Raw genomic sequence first — 19,160 nt, 5'->3', positions numbered from 1 at the left:
TCGCTCATATGTATGAATAGACAAGACCACTCGTGCATGGGTGAGCGTTTCCCACCTCTTTCGATGGTCGGCGACCATTGAATGATGTGGGTGGTTCCCACAGGAATTCGAAAGGATGTCTGCATAAAACATGGGTGTGGCTTTCGATCCATTCGCCAGGCGGGTTTTGGTACATTCGCTTCAGCCCGTACACGTGTCCAAGCAAAGCAGTCATAATAAAGGCCATAATGTGCCCAGTAGCAGCAGTGCCGTAACTAGATATTTTGGGTGCCCCCCCTCACACACACACATACACACACAGTAAAAACAGGGTCAGTGTGCACTCATATGTTCTAGGACAACAGCGATCTATGCAGAGGCGTAACTAGAACCTTGTGGGCCCCATAGCAAAATGTATAATGGGGTCCCGGCAATGCCCATTACGCATTATGCGGCACACTGTAATGCCCCTTACAGAATATGCTATACACCATTATACCCTTACACAAAATGTGACACACCGCAAGGCCCCATACATATTATGTGACACACTGCAATGCCCCTTACATATTATGCAACACACTGTAATATCCTTACACAATATGTGACACACCGCAAGGCCCCATACACATTATGCGACACACTGCTATGCCTCTTACACACTATGCAACACACCGTAATGCCCCTTACACAAAATGACACACCACAATACCCTTACACCATATGCGACACACCCTAATACCATTACACAATATACAAAACACTGCAGTGCCCCTTACACATTATGCGACACACCGCAATGGCCATTACACAATATACAACACACCGCAATGCCCCTTACACAATATACAACACACTATAATACCCTTACACATTATGCAACACACCGCAATGGCCATTACACAATATACAAAACACTGCAATGCCCCTTACACAATATACAACACACTATAATACCCTTACACATTATGCAACACACTGCAATGGCTATTACACAATATACAACACACCGCAATGCCCCTTACACAATATGCGACACACTATAATACCCATTACAAACTATGCCAATAGTCACAGCCTGATAAACACATTAACAAAAAAAACACATAAATGCAGATCAACACATAAAAAAAGTAGATAAAACATTTTGAAATAGTGCTGCTGCAACATGTTTTTGTGCAGTAGCCCATCTCACCAGCAGCAGCCAGCAGGACTTCACCCATACTTTCTGTCCTGGCCACACACTGAGCTGGCAGCGCGGGCCAGTCTGCCAAGCAGGATGCGAGGCGGGCCCCAGCAGGCACCATGCACATCACTCCTTCTACTCTCCATGTTCCTCCCACATGGTGACGGCAACCCCCCTTGCAGCTCCTTCTGCAGTCAGTGCACAGCGCCAACTCCGCCCGCCTCCTTCCGCACGCAACCGCCTCTTGCATGACTACTATGGCACAGCGCTGCACGGCGCTAACCCCCCGCCTGGCTCCTTCCAAACGGTGCAACCCCAACCTGGCTCCTTACTTGTTGCTGTGGTGGAGGTGGGCTGAAGCAGGCGGCTGCGGCGGCTTTATAATTAAATAAATTAACTACCGAGGGTGCAGTGGACTGCTTGCTGTCCATAGGTGCCCCCAGCTGCCGGGCCCCATAGCAGCTGCATCCCCTTCACCCACGGTAGTTCCGCCACTGGACCTAAGCCTCCCACCATGATATTTCGCAAATGTGCACAGTGTCCCTCAGATACATATGCATTACTGTAAGAAATGGCCAAAATCTGCATATAGCCGTAGCATGTGACTCTGTACATAAATATTAAAATGGGGACTGAGCCAATGTACACCCTTTCAAACATCATTTTTTTATCTTAAACTATATTATGATGTTGAGGGCATTACGTCAGGAAAAAAATTAAAATAATATATACAAATTTTATACAAAGCATAATGAAAATCACTGCACCTGCATTGTGAAAAGACTTGTGTAACACAAGAAGCGTCAGTGTAAGCCAGGCAGGCCTCCAATAACCATTTTCCAACCCCATAAGGCATACTTGCCTAACATTACGGAATGGCAGGGAGGCTCCAAAAATCTGTACAAGGAAGAGGGGGCAGCAAAGTAGGGAAGTACACCTCAAGTGAAAGTATGGAGGTGAGTATGCAGCAGCTGTTTAGCAATATCCAAATGCCATTGCCACTCGGATTTGTATTGAGATGCCCACTATATCCTTAGGAGATCCTCTGATTGTGCACAGATGTGTCCTTAAAAATTGTTGCTACAGCAAATCTTATTAAGGTGCCCATACACGGTACAATTATTGTATACAATTTGGACTAGATCCCATCGCATTGTATAGGTTTTGAAATGCAATGAGATGAGATCTAGTACAAAATGTATGTGCAGCACATTTCATGTTTTGAAACCTTGTTTCACACACAAATAAAATATATTTGTGAATATTTCATGTGATCTGTTTATACAACATAAATGCTTTTTGTGTTCACACATGGGTCCCGTCCTCAAGATACCTCATTGAAATATAAACATATTCCGAAATACAGAATAATCAGTTATCCAAAATGCTTCTGGTCCCGAGCATTTTGGATAACGGATACTCAACCTGTTATATAAAAAAGACAGAACAAAGAAAAAATTTAAGTAAATATAATATATTCACTTAAAACTATTGGAAGTTTAGTTTTTTTTAAGCATCTCTTGTGTGAATAAATATAGTATAAAATGGCAGATAAACACTCCTGTTAGAAAATATGAACATCCAGCTGTTAAAAAGTAACATTTCAGAAGCATTTACCTGTCTCCTGGGTGCTATCCTTATCGAAAAATACAGTCGGTGGAAGAACCAGAATGTTAAGAACTTATTTAAATACCATATAAGTGAAAAAATGGATTTACTTTTACAAACCTGTCATCCTTCCTATAAAAAAGCATTAAAAAGGAGTGAAAATATTGCAATTGAAACCTCACTGCAACTACTGCCACAAGACCATTGCGGCACATGCACAATACAATTTAGATGTATGCGCAAAAAACTGTGCCAATGTGTCCTACAGTGACACTGTGTCTATCACAGGAACAGGCCCTCTCTGCTACGGAGGAATCCACTGAGAGGAGGAGAATGGAGGAGGTGGAGCCCCAGATGCAGCAACTATTGAAGCGTATGACAATGGCCACTTGCTGCTATGGCTGAAGCAAAGTGTGTCACAGCTTAAAAACTTGTCAGCGAAATCATTTTATTTGGGATCAGAGCAGTTATAAATCTTTAAAATATAAAATAAAGACACATAATCTATAAATGTGGGTACCTTGATATTTTTGAATGATTAAGGCATGACAAATATACTGTAGATCCCTTTATACATAATGTAAAAAAGAAGGTGTCCTTTGCTAAACACACACTTAGGGCCTTATTCTAGTTCACTCTTTCTGACAAAATCCTTCTTAGATGGACAAAACCATGTGCACTGCAGGGGGACAGATGTAAAATGTGCAGAGAGAATTAGATCTGGGTGAGTTATTTTATTTCTGTGCAGGGTAAATACTGTCTGCTTTAATATAGATTTCACTTTGAAGTCGAACCCCACCCAAATCTAATTCTCTCTAGATTGTAAGCTCTTGGAGCATGGCCCTCTTCCCTCCTGTTGTCATAGCACTCTTCTCTTGCACATCAATTACCGCTCTCTTACTCACCTACCATCGATAGCCACATCTCTTCTTACTTGTGTTCATTCATCCATACCAATGATAACATGCCCCTGGTAACATGCAGACTATTCCTCTGCTTCCCTACATCTCAGCTGTATTGTGTACTAAGAATTGTGCTGCTAATTGTTGTCTGTGCTCTGTTTTTGTTCTTCAGTTACTCTTAGGTTTAGTCCTGTGTACCCAGTATTGTTCTAGTTGGGCAGTACGGATGGTGTAATGGTTCACATTACTGCCTCACAGCACTGAGGTCATGGGTTTGATTCCCACCATGGCTCTAACTGTGCAGAGTTTGTATATTCTCCCCATACTTGCGTGGGTTTCCTCATGGTGCTCCGGTTTCCTCCCACAATCCAAAAATATACTGGTAGGCTAATTGGCTCCCAATAAATTAACCCTAGAATGTCTGTGTGTCTGTGTGTACATGTGGTAGGGAATATAGTTGGAAGCTCCACTGGGGCAGGGACTGATGTGATTGTTCAAAATATTCTCTGTAAAGCGCTGCGGAATATGTGTGCGCTATATAAGAAACTGTTCATAAATAAGAATTAAATAGTTATGTGCCCTATGTATGGTGCTGTGAACCACATGTGGCGCCGTATATATAAAATGTAATAATAATAAAAAGAATAATAATATTCATAGTAAGGTGTCCTTTTATTTTTTTTAATGGCACAGGACTACAAATGATCTGTAATGATCATATTTCAGCTTAATACAGAGGCTTCACAAGTCACCAAATAATGAATTATGCATCCACATAATATGAATGACATATTGAAGACTAGCATCCAGAGTCTAGTGCTCCACCAACTAATATGCAACCATTATGGAGCACTTTGATGTTGGCAAGAGCACCATGGAGTACCTGACCTGGTGAATTATTTTGCTGTACATTGCACATTAAATATTTACATTTTTGCCATGTTGCAAAAACAAACAAAAAAACCCCATCACCAACACATGCTAATTTTTTCATTTATACATTTCATTTAATAATTTTTGATTTCCTCAATTACAGTATGTCATACACTAATCATGAGTGTGAGAGGAAATATCACTTTAGTTTCAATATTTTTTTACACTGGTGGCAATGTTTGGAAATGAGCTTTCCTATATATAAGCTGGGCTTGGAAAATACAATACATCTCCTATGAGAAATAAAAAGCCAGAAACTACTGGATCATTCAACCGCAAAGCTGTTGCTCACTACAGATCTTCTTATCGCTACCCATTCTGAATGTGGGCAAACGAACCTCCTCCCGTTGGAATGGTTTTTTTGTTCATTAACCTTTTAAGAAAAGAATCTGTGAAATTGTGCATTTTATGTATTACGTTTATTCTGGCCTCAAACCACATGCATCCTGTGACCAGTGACTGAAGGATCATACGTAGCTATGCTCAAAAAACCTTACTCAAAACTACCCATATGCAGCATTACGGGATATTGATGTTTTGGGCAGAATGCACATATACCCTGTAGACTTAAGCAAGCTACCTGAGATAGGATCTATATGAAGTATCTTTAGTTCTGTGGAAATAATGGGAATTTTTGGAAGGAACTGAAGCACTTACTAATTCAGCAGCCAGTCCTGTTTTTCCATGTACAGTACACTTCCCTGAAAGTCAAGAAGGGCACATTGTGGGGAGAGACCCAGTGAGTGGAGGTTGAGGTTGAGGTGGAGGTTGCAGTTTGGAAAAACTGCAACCAGCTCTGAACCAGGCCCTATATCTTCAAATAAAAGTATGCTTTATATTAATAATAAACATTCTTGTTTCCTCTCCAGTGACACTGCTATTGCCAGGATGAGATCTTGTACAGCCACTATCCTTGTTATATAGGAAGTAATCAGCGAAGGCTATCCTTGGGGGATACGGTCGTATTGTTGACCCAACTTAGGTCGACAGTCATTAGGTCGACACCGTTGGGTCGACAGGTCACAAGGTCGACATGGATTTTTGCACTGTTTTTTGAGCCGACATGTGCCGACAGGCGGTATTTCATGCCCTACCATCCACTAGGGCGTGGTAAGAGAATAAAATAGTGTGCCGAGCGCAGCGAGGCACCGTGCCCGAAGCATCGCGAGCGAAGCGAGCGATGCGAGGGTCCGATTCTCATTGCCAACTGTGTCCATGTCGACTGTGTCGACATTCGGATCAAAAAACAGTGACAAACCCATGTCGACCTTATGACCAGTCGACCTTCCTCATGTCGACCTTTATGCAAATTCGACCTTAAGTCATGTCGACCTTGGCCCGCAAAGGTCGACATGGATTTTTGCACTGTTTTTTGAGCCGACATGTGCCGACAGGCGGTATTTCATGCCCTACCATCCACTAGGGCGTGGTGGGATGGTGGGAGAATAAAATACTGTAGTGTGCCCAAAGCATTGCTAGCGAAGCGAGCTATGCGAGGGACTACGTTGACTTCCAACTGTGTCCATGTCGACTGTGTCGACATTCAGGTAAAAAAAGTGAAGAAAAAAAACCATGTCGACCTCACGACCTGTCGACCTAACCCATGTTGACCTAACGCATTTGTCGACCTAAACCCATGTCGACATTGTCCCATGTCGACCTAGACAGCTGTCAACCTTCACCCATGTCGACCTAGAACCCTGTCGACCTTGCTGTCTGTCGACCCAACGGTGTTGACCTAATGACTGTCGACCTAAGTCAGGTCGACAATACGATCCACACCCATTCTTGGTGCAAGCTATTGCTGGATGGAGACTTATATAAAAGGTAACAGCCCTAATGCCAATGAAAATGGGTGTTTCTTTTCCAGCTGATCAATAGTTACTTATATATTTTTTGGTACCTTTTAATGATAACTTAGAATTGGGAAAAATGTGGAGCACAAAATGTTTTTGTTCATCTTTTGTTACTTTATGCAGAAATTTCTGCATAGATGTTACTGACTATATGTATGCAAATATGGAAGAGTGGAGCACTTGATATTCAGGGGAAAATTTACTAAAGGAAATTTGTAAAAAATAGGTGTATCTGTATCCAGAAATACACTTATTTTTAACATTTACTATCCCGAAAATACGGCAATTCGTAGTCGTATTGCTAGCACATCAACTAGCGACTACGAATTGCCGTATTTTCGGGATAGTAAATGTCAAAAATAAGTGTATTTCTGGATACAAATACACCTATTTTTTACAAATTTCCTTTAGTAAATTTCCCCCTCAGTATTTTATGTAGCTTATATATACTGTATATATATAAATAGATTAGTAATAAGGCAGCAATTGTGGGTGTGCAAACTGATCAGTCAGAAGGGGTTCTCTGTAAAATGGTGGTGTAAAAGAGTAATGCATATCCTGTTGTGCCTACACGTACTGTACACAAGATTTTCTTCACGCCATGAGATATATTTTGGAGTTTCAATCTTTCAAGGTAAAGTTTGCATATTTGTGCTGTAGCCTTCACTTTCTTTTTGTCTCAACCTCCCACATACATGCTGTAATTATTTAAGGGTAATGGTTTTTACTTTTTCCACAAGCACAGTAATTTTACTGCAAAACAACCCTACAAATGGTCGCATAAAGTGTATAGTTCACCTGCAGAAGTAAGCCTACACTTCTTCCTATCTCCCCATCTTTTCATGCTCATAAATGACCCCAGGTGGTAATTCAAACTATGTGGTGCTTTTCAAAGCATTTACTGTACAGTTTTTATTTCTTTGTTTTGGACTCTATATCTAAAGGGGGCAATACAATTACACACAAAACCATGGGGCTGATGTATCAAGAAGTGAAAATATTGGAGAAGTGGACCACTGGACAAGTTCTCCACAGCAATCAGTCATCTTTGAGGTATCATTTATCAAGCACATCCTATAAAATGATAGGTAGATGCCGATTAGTTGCTATGGACAACTTCTGGACTGGTTTCCTTCCCCCACTGCTTCATACATAAAACTCCAAGTTTTGTAATTATACTTATAATTTGGTCTCTTTAAATCTAGATCTCTATACTGCTAACAACTTGGCTGCTTTGAAATGTGTTGCATACTAAATAACCCCCAGAGAATTTTAATAATGATAAACGTATATTTTAATGAGTATTTTAAGAGAACATTACGACAGGTGCTTATATTAAAGCAATCTTTTCATACAGCAATAATTGTGTTTTAGTTAGGGGAAAAAAAAAGAAAAATAATTAAAAGTTGTGCGGACTCCAAATGTAATGCCTATGTAGTATTAGTTCCACATTAGTTATGCATGACCGGATTGTGCATTTTAATGGATTTTGTTCTCCAGCTGTTGATTATTTTTTTTACACGTTTCTTGTCTCTTCAATCAGTTTTATTACTTTTCTGTGTTGGAGCTTTTTTTTAAAAGTGCCAAATAAAAGTTTTGGAAGAGCTGAGCAAATCTAAACTGTATGATATGAATATTTTTAATTCTTGTTTAATGCTTTTTTTTTTAATAAGGAAGATGACAAGTAAAAGTAAATCCATTTTTTTTACACTTATATGGTAATTAAATAAGTTCTTAAGATTTTGGTTGTTCCACTGTCTATATTATTCGATAACGATAGCACCCAGGAGACAGATAAATGCTCCTGGAATGTTACTTTTTAAGTGATGGATGTTCATATTTTCTAACAGGAGTGGTTATGTGCTGGATTAAACTATTTTTACTTACATAAGTAATGCTTTAAAAGAACTACACTTCCAATCGTTTTAGGTGGATATGTTACATTTGCTCAATTTTTTTCCTTTGTTCTTCTTTTTTATAATATTTGTTTATGAATGCATGCCATTATTTACAATTAAAAGAATAGATTGCCTCACACTTAAGCTCCGTACACACAAAGTGATGGGAGCTTTGTACTGAGCAATCTAGTTAAGCACACAGCGATGCACCAGAGATGTGTGCTGAGTGATCTTTCACGGATGCAGTCAAAATCTAATCAGGCAATAACGACGCCTGGAACCGTGCATCGCCTTTGCCGGAGGCCATGCACATGGAGTGATCCAATTCTAAGCGATCTACAAATGATGAAATCGCCCCATGTGTATGCCCCTTTAGTGAAATACCATGTGCTGCTGGAAAGCAATAGGGGGCACCTGCTGGTCCACATTATTATCCATATTTGAAGAACCATACAACACACTGTGATGTGTGATGTGCAGTGCAGATGAGCCCAGCATTCACCATATCTATACCATCCTGCTGTTGCTTTTCTGGGGACAATGTACTGCAGCTACTGCTGCTGCCGCAGAGGGTCAGGTGGATGGCTGGACTTCTGCCTTAGAATCTTTTCATGCGATGGTCACTGACCAGCGGATCTAAAGAATTTGCTAGAAAAAAATATTCATGATTGGCGCATGCGCAAAAACAATGCAATGTGATGTCCATACTAGGTCAATGTGCCGCCATGAAATCCACCCAGGCCAGCGTCATCACCAGTAGCGTGATGGTGCCATTGTTGCCCACAGCAAGTCCGGGTGACACCACAGAAGGCGAGGCCCTGGCAGTGAGAAGTGGGAATTATATGAATAAGCGGCGCCGCTACTGTGGGCAATGGGGGTTATTCTGGTTCACTCTCAGATGGACAAAACCATGTGCACCGCAGGGGGGGGGGGCAGATGTAACATGCAGAGAGAGAGTTACATTTGTGTGTGTGAGCTTCAAATTGATATCTATATTGCAATGCAAAAATAAAGCAGCCAGTATTTACCCTGCATAGAAACAAAATAACTCACCCAAATCTAACTCTCTCTGCACATGTTACATCTGCCCCACCTGCAGTGCACATGGTTTTGTCCATCTGAGAGTGAATTTGCCTTTGCGAGTGAACCAGACTAACCCCTAAAATGTTTAAGGGGTGCTACTACTATGGGCCCTATTAATAAGCAGTGGTACTACTGGTGGCCTCATTCTGGTAGGCTTGCAAAGCAGCATTCTTTCACTGCTTAGTGAGCCTTGTAGCAATGCCCACCGTTCGCCTGTACACCCGCCCTTGCTATTCACATATTTTCCCTGCAGCACTGCGAATTATTGATTTGCATATGCATAAATCCTTGTGTGGGTGACTGAAATCATTCGATGGTCACTGACCATCAAATTATTTCTGAAGTGCTCGCTAATCACTCTCTGGTGACTTAGATTAGCGGCTCCCTGCTCCATGAACAGGGCGGGCAGCTGACATCTGGTGACTTAAGCTGCCCAAACTTGGAAGCCATGTAGCCACACCCATTCGCATTGGGGGGGATGCGAATGCCCCCTGCCCGCCTTCTGTATGCCCACCCCACTGAAAGGCACCTCGCTGAGTGTGCAAGTCCCAGAGGGTGCAGGCGGAGAAGACCTGCACATGTGCATATTCGCTTATGTGCATGCATAGATCTACATCGGTCCCCGATGCAAAGTCGCAATGGGGCGAATCAATTAGAATGAGGGCCTATGTGTATAAGCTGCACTACTATGGGGGGGGGGGGGGTAATTCAGCATGGATTAATACAAACAAAAAAACTGTCTTTGCTGTCTGAACAAATGTGAGTAGATCTGAGGCTTCCACTAATCTATGACTGAGACAGGATGGAAGTGGTCAGCACTGTTGTCAGAGATACAGCTTAAAAATACCTGGGCATGCCTGCGTTTTTGAAGACACATCCATGTTTCTGCCTCCAAATGCCAGCTTACCCTCATTCAAACTGCAACTGCTTTACATCATACCATTCACATTTTCAGTAGCTAATTTTGCTCAAACACACACTCAGAATGTGAATACTGCAAGTGTGTAGTTGTTTGATAATTGTTCAATTTGCAAATACTGTACTCTAATTAGCGATCTACACTGAATAACCCCCTATGTGCAGTATAATGTGGATAAGATTGTGCTACTTTGTGGCATCATTTGAAATGGAGGTACTCTTGTGTGACCACTTCCTTCCAGGCTCTGGGCCAGATTCTCTAAGCTTCAAAAGTGATAAAATGGAGAGTGATAAACAGCCAGCCAATCAGCTCCTACCTGCCATGTCACAGACTGTGTTTGAAAAATGTCACGCAGGAGCTGATTGGCTGGCTGTTTATCACTCTCTATTTTATCACTTTTGAAGCTTAGAGAATCTGACCCTCTGTCTGGCTACTTCAGTTGGACTTGGTGATGGGAATTATTGGGACACTGGAGAAATTTTGAATTTCTTTAGTGATTTTGTAGCCACTGCTGTTACAGTGAGTTGGATACTTAATTATCAGGGGCCACCCAGTCCCTGATAACTAACTTTATGAATAGGCCCCTTTAAGTAAGTAAGCTCTTCAGAGAGTACACCCTGAGTTGGTGAAAGGACCATTAATACTTTTGGTCTCATTTTGTGTGGCATATTCCGCACTTTTGGTGTAAGATCAAATTTTTCATATGGCTCATGTTTACTTGAATACAGTGGGGGTGTGTTCATGAACTTGTATATAATTAGTTACAGGAGAGCTGACGCAAGGCTTATGATAATGGTGGCAATCAGAAGCACTATAGTCACTTCCACTTGGCTTATTGAAATATGACCCTTTCTAGCTAATACTATTTAATTAATTAGCATTGCAGCTATATCATATTAAGTCATGGCTGACTTTTTGCATAATATTTCCATGTCATCTGAACTACTGCAGGAAAGAAAACTCCCACTGTGTTAACGGGTAAAACAAGAAATGTTGGACTTTTACAGCCAAGATACTATTATTTCTAGTGTATAAAACACTTATTTATTTTATTATTCTTAATGTATGCCTAACTCAACATACACACAACAGTATAACTTTTTTGCTTGTCTTTTTCTACATACAGTATTTTAAGAGTCACAAAGGAACCAGCTCTTAATTAGCTCCTTTATGTTTAACAGATGTTAACATCAAAAGAACAGGTGGACAATTCAGTTCACCTGTGGTGAGAAGGAAAAAGACTAACATATCCTGCCAGGGGGAAGGGGGTGTTCAAATCAGAATTGTTGTACAGCAGCATACCTTCCATTTGTGCTATTTGTACCATTTTGAAAAGTACAGAATATCTCTCTGTGCAGTTGAATAATACTATGTAGGTTATCCGCCTACGTGTGGCCTTTTTCCCAAGGATGTTTACATATGGGCATAATAAATCAATGCCGTTACATATATAGAAGCTTGTCTTTCTTTTTTGGTTTCATCAGCATTAGATGCTGGTTGTCAGACCAGGGTTGCCAACCTGACCCTCTCCTTCAGGGAGACAATGCTCTGATCCTGAACTGCCCTGGTAATGTATGATTGCCATCACCTGCGGTGAGCTAGTTTCTACCCCTTGCACACTGCCACAAAAACAAGGGTCAGCGGCGGGTCAGAACCGGGTCAGCAGCAGTGTAAATGGGTCACCCCATGTCCCTTTACACTGGACTTCTACCCAGGTCCTGACCTGAACCTGAACACGTCTAGGACCTGGGTAGAGGGCAGTGTAAATGGGTACACCGGGTCATCTGACCTGGCTCACGGTTACAGCATCCGCTACAGCATCCGCAGCATCCGCAGACAGCAGCGGCGGCAGGGATGAGGTGAATGGATGCCTGTGTGCGGCATCCATTCACCTCGCAAATGGGGGCTGGGGGGTGCACGGGGGCTGGGGGCAGCCCAGCAGTTTAACTTGGTGCTGGGGTTGCCCCCAGCATGGCAATCAGCGGTCCCAGCAGGGGTGATCAGGGTCCGGCACTTGGAGATGATGCTTGTGCTTGTGTGACCAATAGTCTTGGTTTGTCCCAATTGTTCATATTATGGGCCAGATGTTTCAAGGATTGTTGTAAAATTAGATGTACATGTTGGATTTTATTTTTTCTAAAAATGTATTTGCTATTAAACATTCAGAAGAAATCATAAGGAATCCAAGTTAGCAATCAAGTTATTAGCTTCTAATTATGCAGTACTTTGGGTCATCATTAGGTTCATGAGCAACATCTGTACCCTGGTTCATGTTTCCTATCCTACAACCTCATTTTTAGGCAGATGAAATATTCACTTAAAACAAGCACATTCATTAAAATTATTTTATTTGAGTATAACACAGTACTTATATTAAAAACTTACCTGTAAAGTTTACTTTCAGCAAGTAATCCTTGTAGAGTTTCTTACCATCTACTGTTCTCATGGCATCACACAGATGGGTGGTATTTGAGCACAGAGTTCTTTGCATTGTATGCAGGGCATGTGCCATTGCATATACTGCATTCACCACAAACATTATTTTGGATTCCTGCTCATAATTAGAACTGTTGATATTCAGACGCCTGTCACATGGTTTTTCAGTTTTGTTGTGCAGGCTACATTGAAATTTTTGTTGCCAAAAATCCCTAAACCAAGGATTGCGATGATTATTGTTGGGGTTAAGGCTTTTAAAATACTTATCAAATTCTTTAACGGGATGTGAAGCAAGTTCTAAAGTAATTGCCCCATAGGCTATGTGTTCGTTGCCTTTAACAATACTTTCTTGAGCACCCCATCCATCACTGGCAATCCAAGTAAAAGAAGCGTTAAGCCTGTTGGCAGCAGCCAGAAGTTCTCTGGTATCATCACTCCGCATGAATAGAACCACAACTTTTGCATTTGGCTTTTGCAATAGCTCTCTTATTGCATTGTCATAAGACTTTTTAATATTTGATCTCCCAACTTTTTCAGAAGTGGCAATGCAAATGTTTCTCATTCTTGCTTCTTGTTCAAAAGCTTCAATTCCCGTCTCCCCATAATCTCCTTCAGATGCAACAGTAGAAACATATGTCCAATTAAAGTAACGTAAAATCTCAGCCATTGCTTTAGCCTGATAGAAGTCTGGTGGCACTGTTCTTGCAAAGTAGTCATAACGTGACTTGTCACTAAGTTTGGCACTAGTGGAAGCATAGCTTATTTGAGGAATATGGAAGAGTCTCAGCAAATTAGCGACCTGCAAATACAAAATCAGCAAAGCATTAAGATATAGTACAACCTTTTCCCTAAGGTTATATCCAATGCTTTAGGTAAATAATCCAGATCCTTAAACACAACTAAATTTACATTTTAACCTCTGATAATAACTAATGCAGACAGAGATAAATGATGCTAAACATAATAACACAATATACAAAACATGGACTTTCTGAGATGGTTGGAATCTTAGGGCATGCTGACTTTATTGTCGTAGTGGCAGCTGTTGCATCTCTCTTTCTGTCTCAGTGGGATGAAACTTTTCATTTTGCAGCAAACAGTAGGAATCACTGCTGGCACTAATTACCTAATAGTGTTGACGTTAGCTAGGAAGAGTGTGCCCAATTTCCTGAGTGACAGGAACAAGAGATACCATGAAGTGAAACCTAACAGGTTTTGTAGAATCATTTTGAAGACGCACTGATTCCAAATAAATAACATAGAAAGAAAAACCTTAGTTTTAAATTGTATTGCTGTAATATTGCTAACATATCCTCTATTTAACAGCGTAAAACATTACACCAATTGATTCATGAATTTTATAATCTGACTTTCAAATTAACTACTTCATATCTGGATGTAGTTTGCTAATACAAGGCTTATGTGCTTGGAATATATCTGTCGTAGGCATAAAATAATGAAGCTTTGAAAAACGATCATTGTGCATGGAAGGTGTTGAGGATTTTCATAGAACAGAATGAACTGAGTATACAGCGCTGCTAAGGAGGTGACATGATTACTTTTATATTTATTTACAGGTACCAGGGGATGGGTTAGTAGAAAGAAGGCAGGGCCCATGGGTACTATTGTATTCTGTATTTGCTGGGACATTGTATTGACACCCACCCAGAGATTTGATAGACCAGGGCATATCTGCCAGAATACAGAAGTACATCAGTGGACTAAGATCTTGTATGTGTTTCCTCCACCATCCACACATTGAGGTACTGTAGAATGCAATTTAAGAAATAAATTTGTCCATTATATATTAGATAATGATGAGTGCAGACACAACATGAGTAGGGGACTGGGGGTAGACTCATAGCAGCACAAAACCAATTATTTCCTTTACTGCAAGGTTTATGCTATTGGATGAACTTTTTAAGAACTTTCAGAAGTCTGAGTGGGCAATGTATCATTTATTTTGGGAAAAGGCTTAACACCCAAAGTAGTCCCTTGCTGACCAACCCTAATAAAACTTGTTATAACCCGGCTGGGAAAGTGAGAGGGAAATAAAAGCAAGGAACGAAATGAAGGGGCCAAACAAAGAAGAAATGAAGGGGAGATATTGTAGGGCTTTTCAAAAGGAAAGTTTTAGTGAAATTATCAGTTAGACAAAGAAAACAGGAAAAAGTTTTAAAGCCACAAGACTATCTCTGAATGTTGTTGCATACAAAAGCCTTCTAGTGTAACCTATTGTTTATGTCCCAGTTTTTTATCCCCTTAAGAACTCTATTTAGGAGAATGGCATGATAATTTATTTTGATATCTAGAAATTGAAAACCTCCATCCAGGTGGGCCATGACAATATTTCATGTTTAATTCTAGGTAGTTTGCGTAACCAGACAATATGATGGATCAGGAAGTGAAGTGAGCAAAACCAGGAGTCAGGCATTTGATTTTTGCAAAGTTGGAAGAGCATAAAGCAGTTTGCGAAGTGTATTCATTCTGGCTATATTAATCCTACCTAGACAAGAGAGTTGTTTCAAAAGTTAGCTTTTATAATCAGTACATATAGAAGAAAGAAGTGGGGTAAAATACATGTAGAACAACTGAGACAAAGTCCTAGTCAGCATCAGCTTAATCCCCAAAAATGTTATCTGAGTGGTGTACCAGGAGAATTGAAATGCATATTGGAAACCTTTTTACAATAGAAGACATGTTAAGAGCTTTAGAGTTTGAGAAATGTATTTTAAAATTGGACAATTTGCTGAATTTCCAAAATTGCAACATTAATTGTGGGATGGATGTGATAGGTTGGTATAAGATAGCTAACAAAACATTGGCAAACAAAGCCAATGTATTCTCCTCATCTCCAACATGAATGTCAGACATGTCATTAATGCCAGATATGTGTGGATTGGCCCTAATAGCTATAGCCATGGTTTCAATGCATAGGACAGTTACTTGTATTTGCTTTGCTCCCAACTCAGAATAAGCCCCTGTATCTTTAAATATGCCACCAGTGAGAGCTGGAAGGGAACAGGGATTATTTAGTATTTGAGTAAATGTTTGACTGTAGAGACTTTTTTTTTTATTAATTTGTATTATTGTTTTGTATTTAGGGGTAAAATGGGAACTTTTAAATGACTCAGGGAAAACATATTAAATGTATTTTTGTATAATCTGTTTTTATTGCACAAGAACAATAACAGTAAACAAAAAGGAACCATATACAGTCAATTTATAGAACCCACCACACAAAACTGGTGTAAGAATTTGTAGAGTGAAATTTGAATTGAACCAAGCGGGGATAAAAAGATGGTGGAAAGGGAAAAAAGAGGGGGGGGGGGGCAAAGGGGATGTGACTTAAAATGGACTTATGTACATTAGGCAAGATTAACTGTAAGTAGGTATAACTGAACTATATAGGTTAAGTTAGCACATATTCATTCTAAACACATCAGGGTCATAGTTACAGAAGTTAGAGTCTGTCATAGTTAGCAAAGCCAACACACAAATAGGCAAAGCTTTGTAAAAGTACTCAAAAAAAGAGGCCCAGACAGCACATTTGTGAGTGAGTATGGACAGGGCAGGATGAAGGGCCTCATGGGCCTGGAGCTATTAATGTCCAAGGGACTGTTATGGCGGTGAGTCCAATTCCCTGTAGGTATGTAGAACCCATACACTATAAACCAACCATATGTGACCAGCTGGTGTCTGTCTGGTGCTCATAATACTGTCTTGATGATGGGCATATTTTTATGTGGAAGCATGGAGCTGCAGCTCGATCTGCCCCATAGTTAATTCGGCCCTGAGTATGGGTAACTAAGTGTCGGGCCACACATATTTGTCCGCCCAAACATTAGAGGCAGCTCTCAAGCTGCCGGGTTCTACCTCAGCATGCTGCTGTAGGACCGGACAGCGGGATGTCCGGATTTCAGGAAGAACACATACATTACAATGTATGTGTTCACACTGTGCGGCTGAGAAGCACAGTACACTGGGATACTGGCAGCAAACAAAATACAGCTGTCTTATTCTGAATTGATGCCAGGCTGAATACCATTGCCTATTTGCGGCAACTGGGTTAAAAAATTAAATAAATAAGTTAATTAATCAATCAGAAATTAAATAAAATTGGATTTAAAAAAATTAACTATAAAAATAACTGCTAACTGCTTGTCTATAGCCAATCTACCCAGTCTTTACCAATACTACTATATAATTTTGTTTTTTCCATTATGCTGAATAACAAAAAAGTTACCAACAGGCTGGAGTAAGAAAGTCATTTCAGAAATGATGTTTTATCATTACCTAATGAAGTATGATTTTCGATTGGGTAAAACATTGAAGTAATATTTGTGTTCATTGCATATGCTCTGTTGCTTTGCATATTGTTCTTCATCAAATCATCCCTTAGTGGCTGGAGGTTTATGAATGCTGCTTATGGAGACTAAATTTGTAGGAATGCAGACATATATAACTCAACTCCCAAGATAGTGCTGCACATCAAAATTTGATGAGGATGAACTGTTTTATTTACCAGCAAGCCTGATATGTAAAAAAAAAAAAAATGTATCCAACTTTATTGAAGCAAAAATAAAGAAGCCAGTGCAGTTCATAAAGTTCTTTTCACTATCTGAAGCAACAAAAGCATAATCTACCTGTGCCTCCACAGAATACATATCTTCTCTGACAATGCATGTCATTTTTAAATTATAAAGCAAATAAAAGGGTAGGATATTAAAATAGCAGCAACACCTCTTGCCAATTCCTAGCATGTTAATTGACCATTTTTTTTTGTTCCAGTTCCTCGATGAATGCAGATTTCTATTAACATATGCATTGTTATGTTAATTTTATGAACTCAAAACAACATATAATGTCCCAAGGTGTGCATAAATAATCCGATTACAGAAATAACTTGGCTTCTAGAAAATAAAGTAATAAACAAATAAACAAACATTAGAAATTGTATTCAATAGCAACAGCATGACAGATTCCATATTCTCAGATCTTGCCCTGTGCAATTAAATAAAACTTATTGTAGATAGATGTTTTGCTCAAATAAATAAAAGTTCTATTGCATATTTAAGTAGAGATGAGCAAATTTGTGGTGACATTTTATATCAAAGTTTCACAGTTGAACAACCAACAATATAACTGGAACAAACAGATATTAAAACAATAAAAACTATATACTTTAAATTGATATGTGTGTGTGTGCGATATGGGTTTAGGTCGACATGGGAAAAGGTCGACATGGTTCTAGTTTGAAAGGTCATTAGTTCGATAGGTCGTTAGTTCGACAGGTCATTAGTTCGTCATTGTCTAGCTCGACATTCAAAAAGTCGACATGGAGTTTTTCACTGTTTTTTTGAGCCAACATGTGCCGACAGGCGATATTTCATGCCCTACCATCCACTAGGGCGTGGTGGGAGAATAAAATAGTGTGCCATAGCGAGCGCAGTTAGCGATGCGAGGGGATGCGGTGCACTTTAAACTGTGTCCATGTCGACTGTGTTGACATTCAGGTAAAAAAAACAGTGAAAAACCCCATGTCAACCTTTTGACTGTCGACCTTGACATTGTCGAACTTATGACCTGTCGAACTAACGACCTGTCGAACTAATGACTTTTCGACCTAGAGCCATGTCAACCTTGTCCCATGTCGACCTAATGGTGTAAACTTAATGACTGTCGACTATAATGCTGTAGACCAAATGATCCCAACCCTGTAAATAACTATCAATATATTTCTGAAAACAGTATCACATTAAAATCAATATTCAGCCGTAGTATTATCTCCCAATTACTAGAGTCTTAATAAACACAGTCCAATTTAGTGGCATTATGCTCAACCTCCACAAAAGTTCTCTCAATAAATTGAATAAACCAACGATGAGGGAATAATCACCTAGCCTACAATAATGGAAATTCGGCTACTTGTGAGCTGGCATGGCTCCAAGATTAGGATGGCCAATCCCAGGATCGGGATCAGCGTGATCTTGGGATTTGACCCCAAAATTGACGATACTTCAATCCCGGGATTAAAGTTTCTAATCCTGGGATTTCGGGAGTAGACTGCGCATGGTGGTAGGACAAGAAGGGAATATCTATCTATCTCTATATAACAGCAGGTGGATCCAGCTCTCCTAGTATTGGTTTACTGCGATGGGTGCCCGTACAATAATAATTGTTATATATATATATATATATATATATATATATTATTCCCTTATGAGCTATTTATTATAGGCTGTTTTAGTTTCGAACATATGTTTTTTCCTAATAGAAAAAGGTCACTGTCTGGTTATATTAGACTAAATTAATACCCCTTTCAGACAGAAAATCCCCAAAAACCCAGGTATTTCCCGG

At 40.0% G+C, this 19,160-nt stretch overlaps 1 protein-coding gene across 1 annotated transcript in view; it reads right to left on the bottom strand.

Moving 5' to 3' along the window:
• GRM3 (glutamate metabotropic receptor 3) overlaps window positions 1-19,160 on the bottom strand; it is a 292,912-nt gene that overhangs the window by 96,447 nt on the left and 177,305 nt on the right. Inside the window, exon 3 of the mRNA XM_083183089.1 lies at window positions 12,750-13,599. Coding sequence (XP_083039215.1) covers window positions 12,750-13,599 — 850 coding nt within the window. The remainder of the gene's footprint in view (window positions 1-12,749; window positions 13,600-19,160) is intronic.

The sequence above is a fragment of the Crinia signifera genome, chromosome 4 (genome assembly GCF_055691185.1).
Source record: "Crinia signifera chromosome 4, ASM5569118v1, whole genome shotgun sequence".
Classification (NCBI taxonomy): Eukaryota; Metazoa; Chordata; class Amphibia; order Anura; family Myobatrachidae; genus Crinia; species Crinia signifera.
This window is presented reverse-complemented; position numbering and strand designations above follow the sequence as displayed.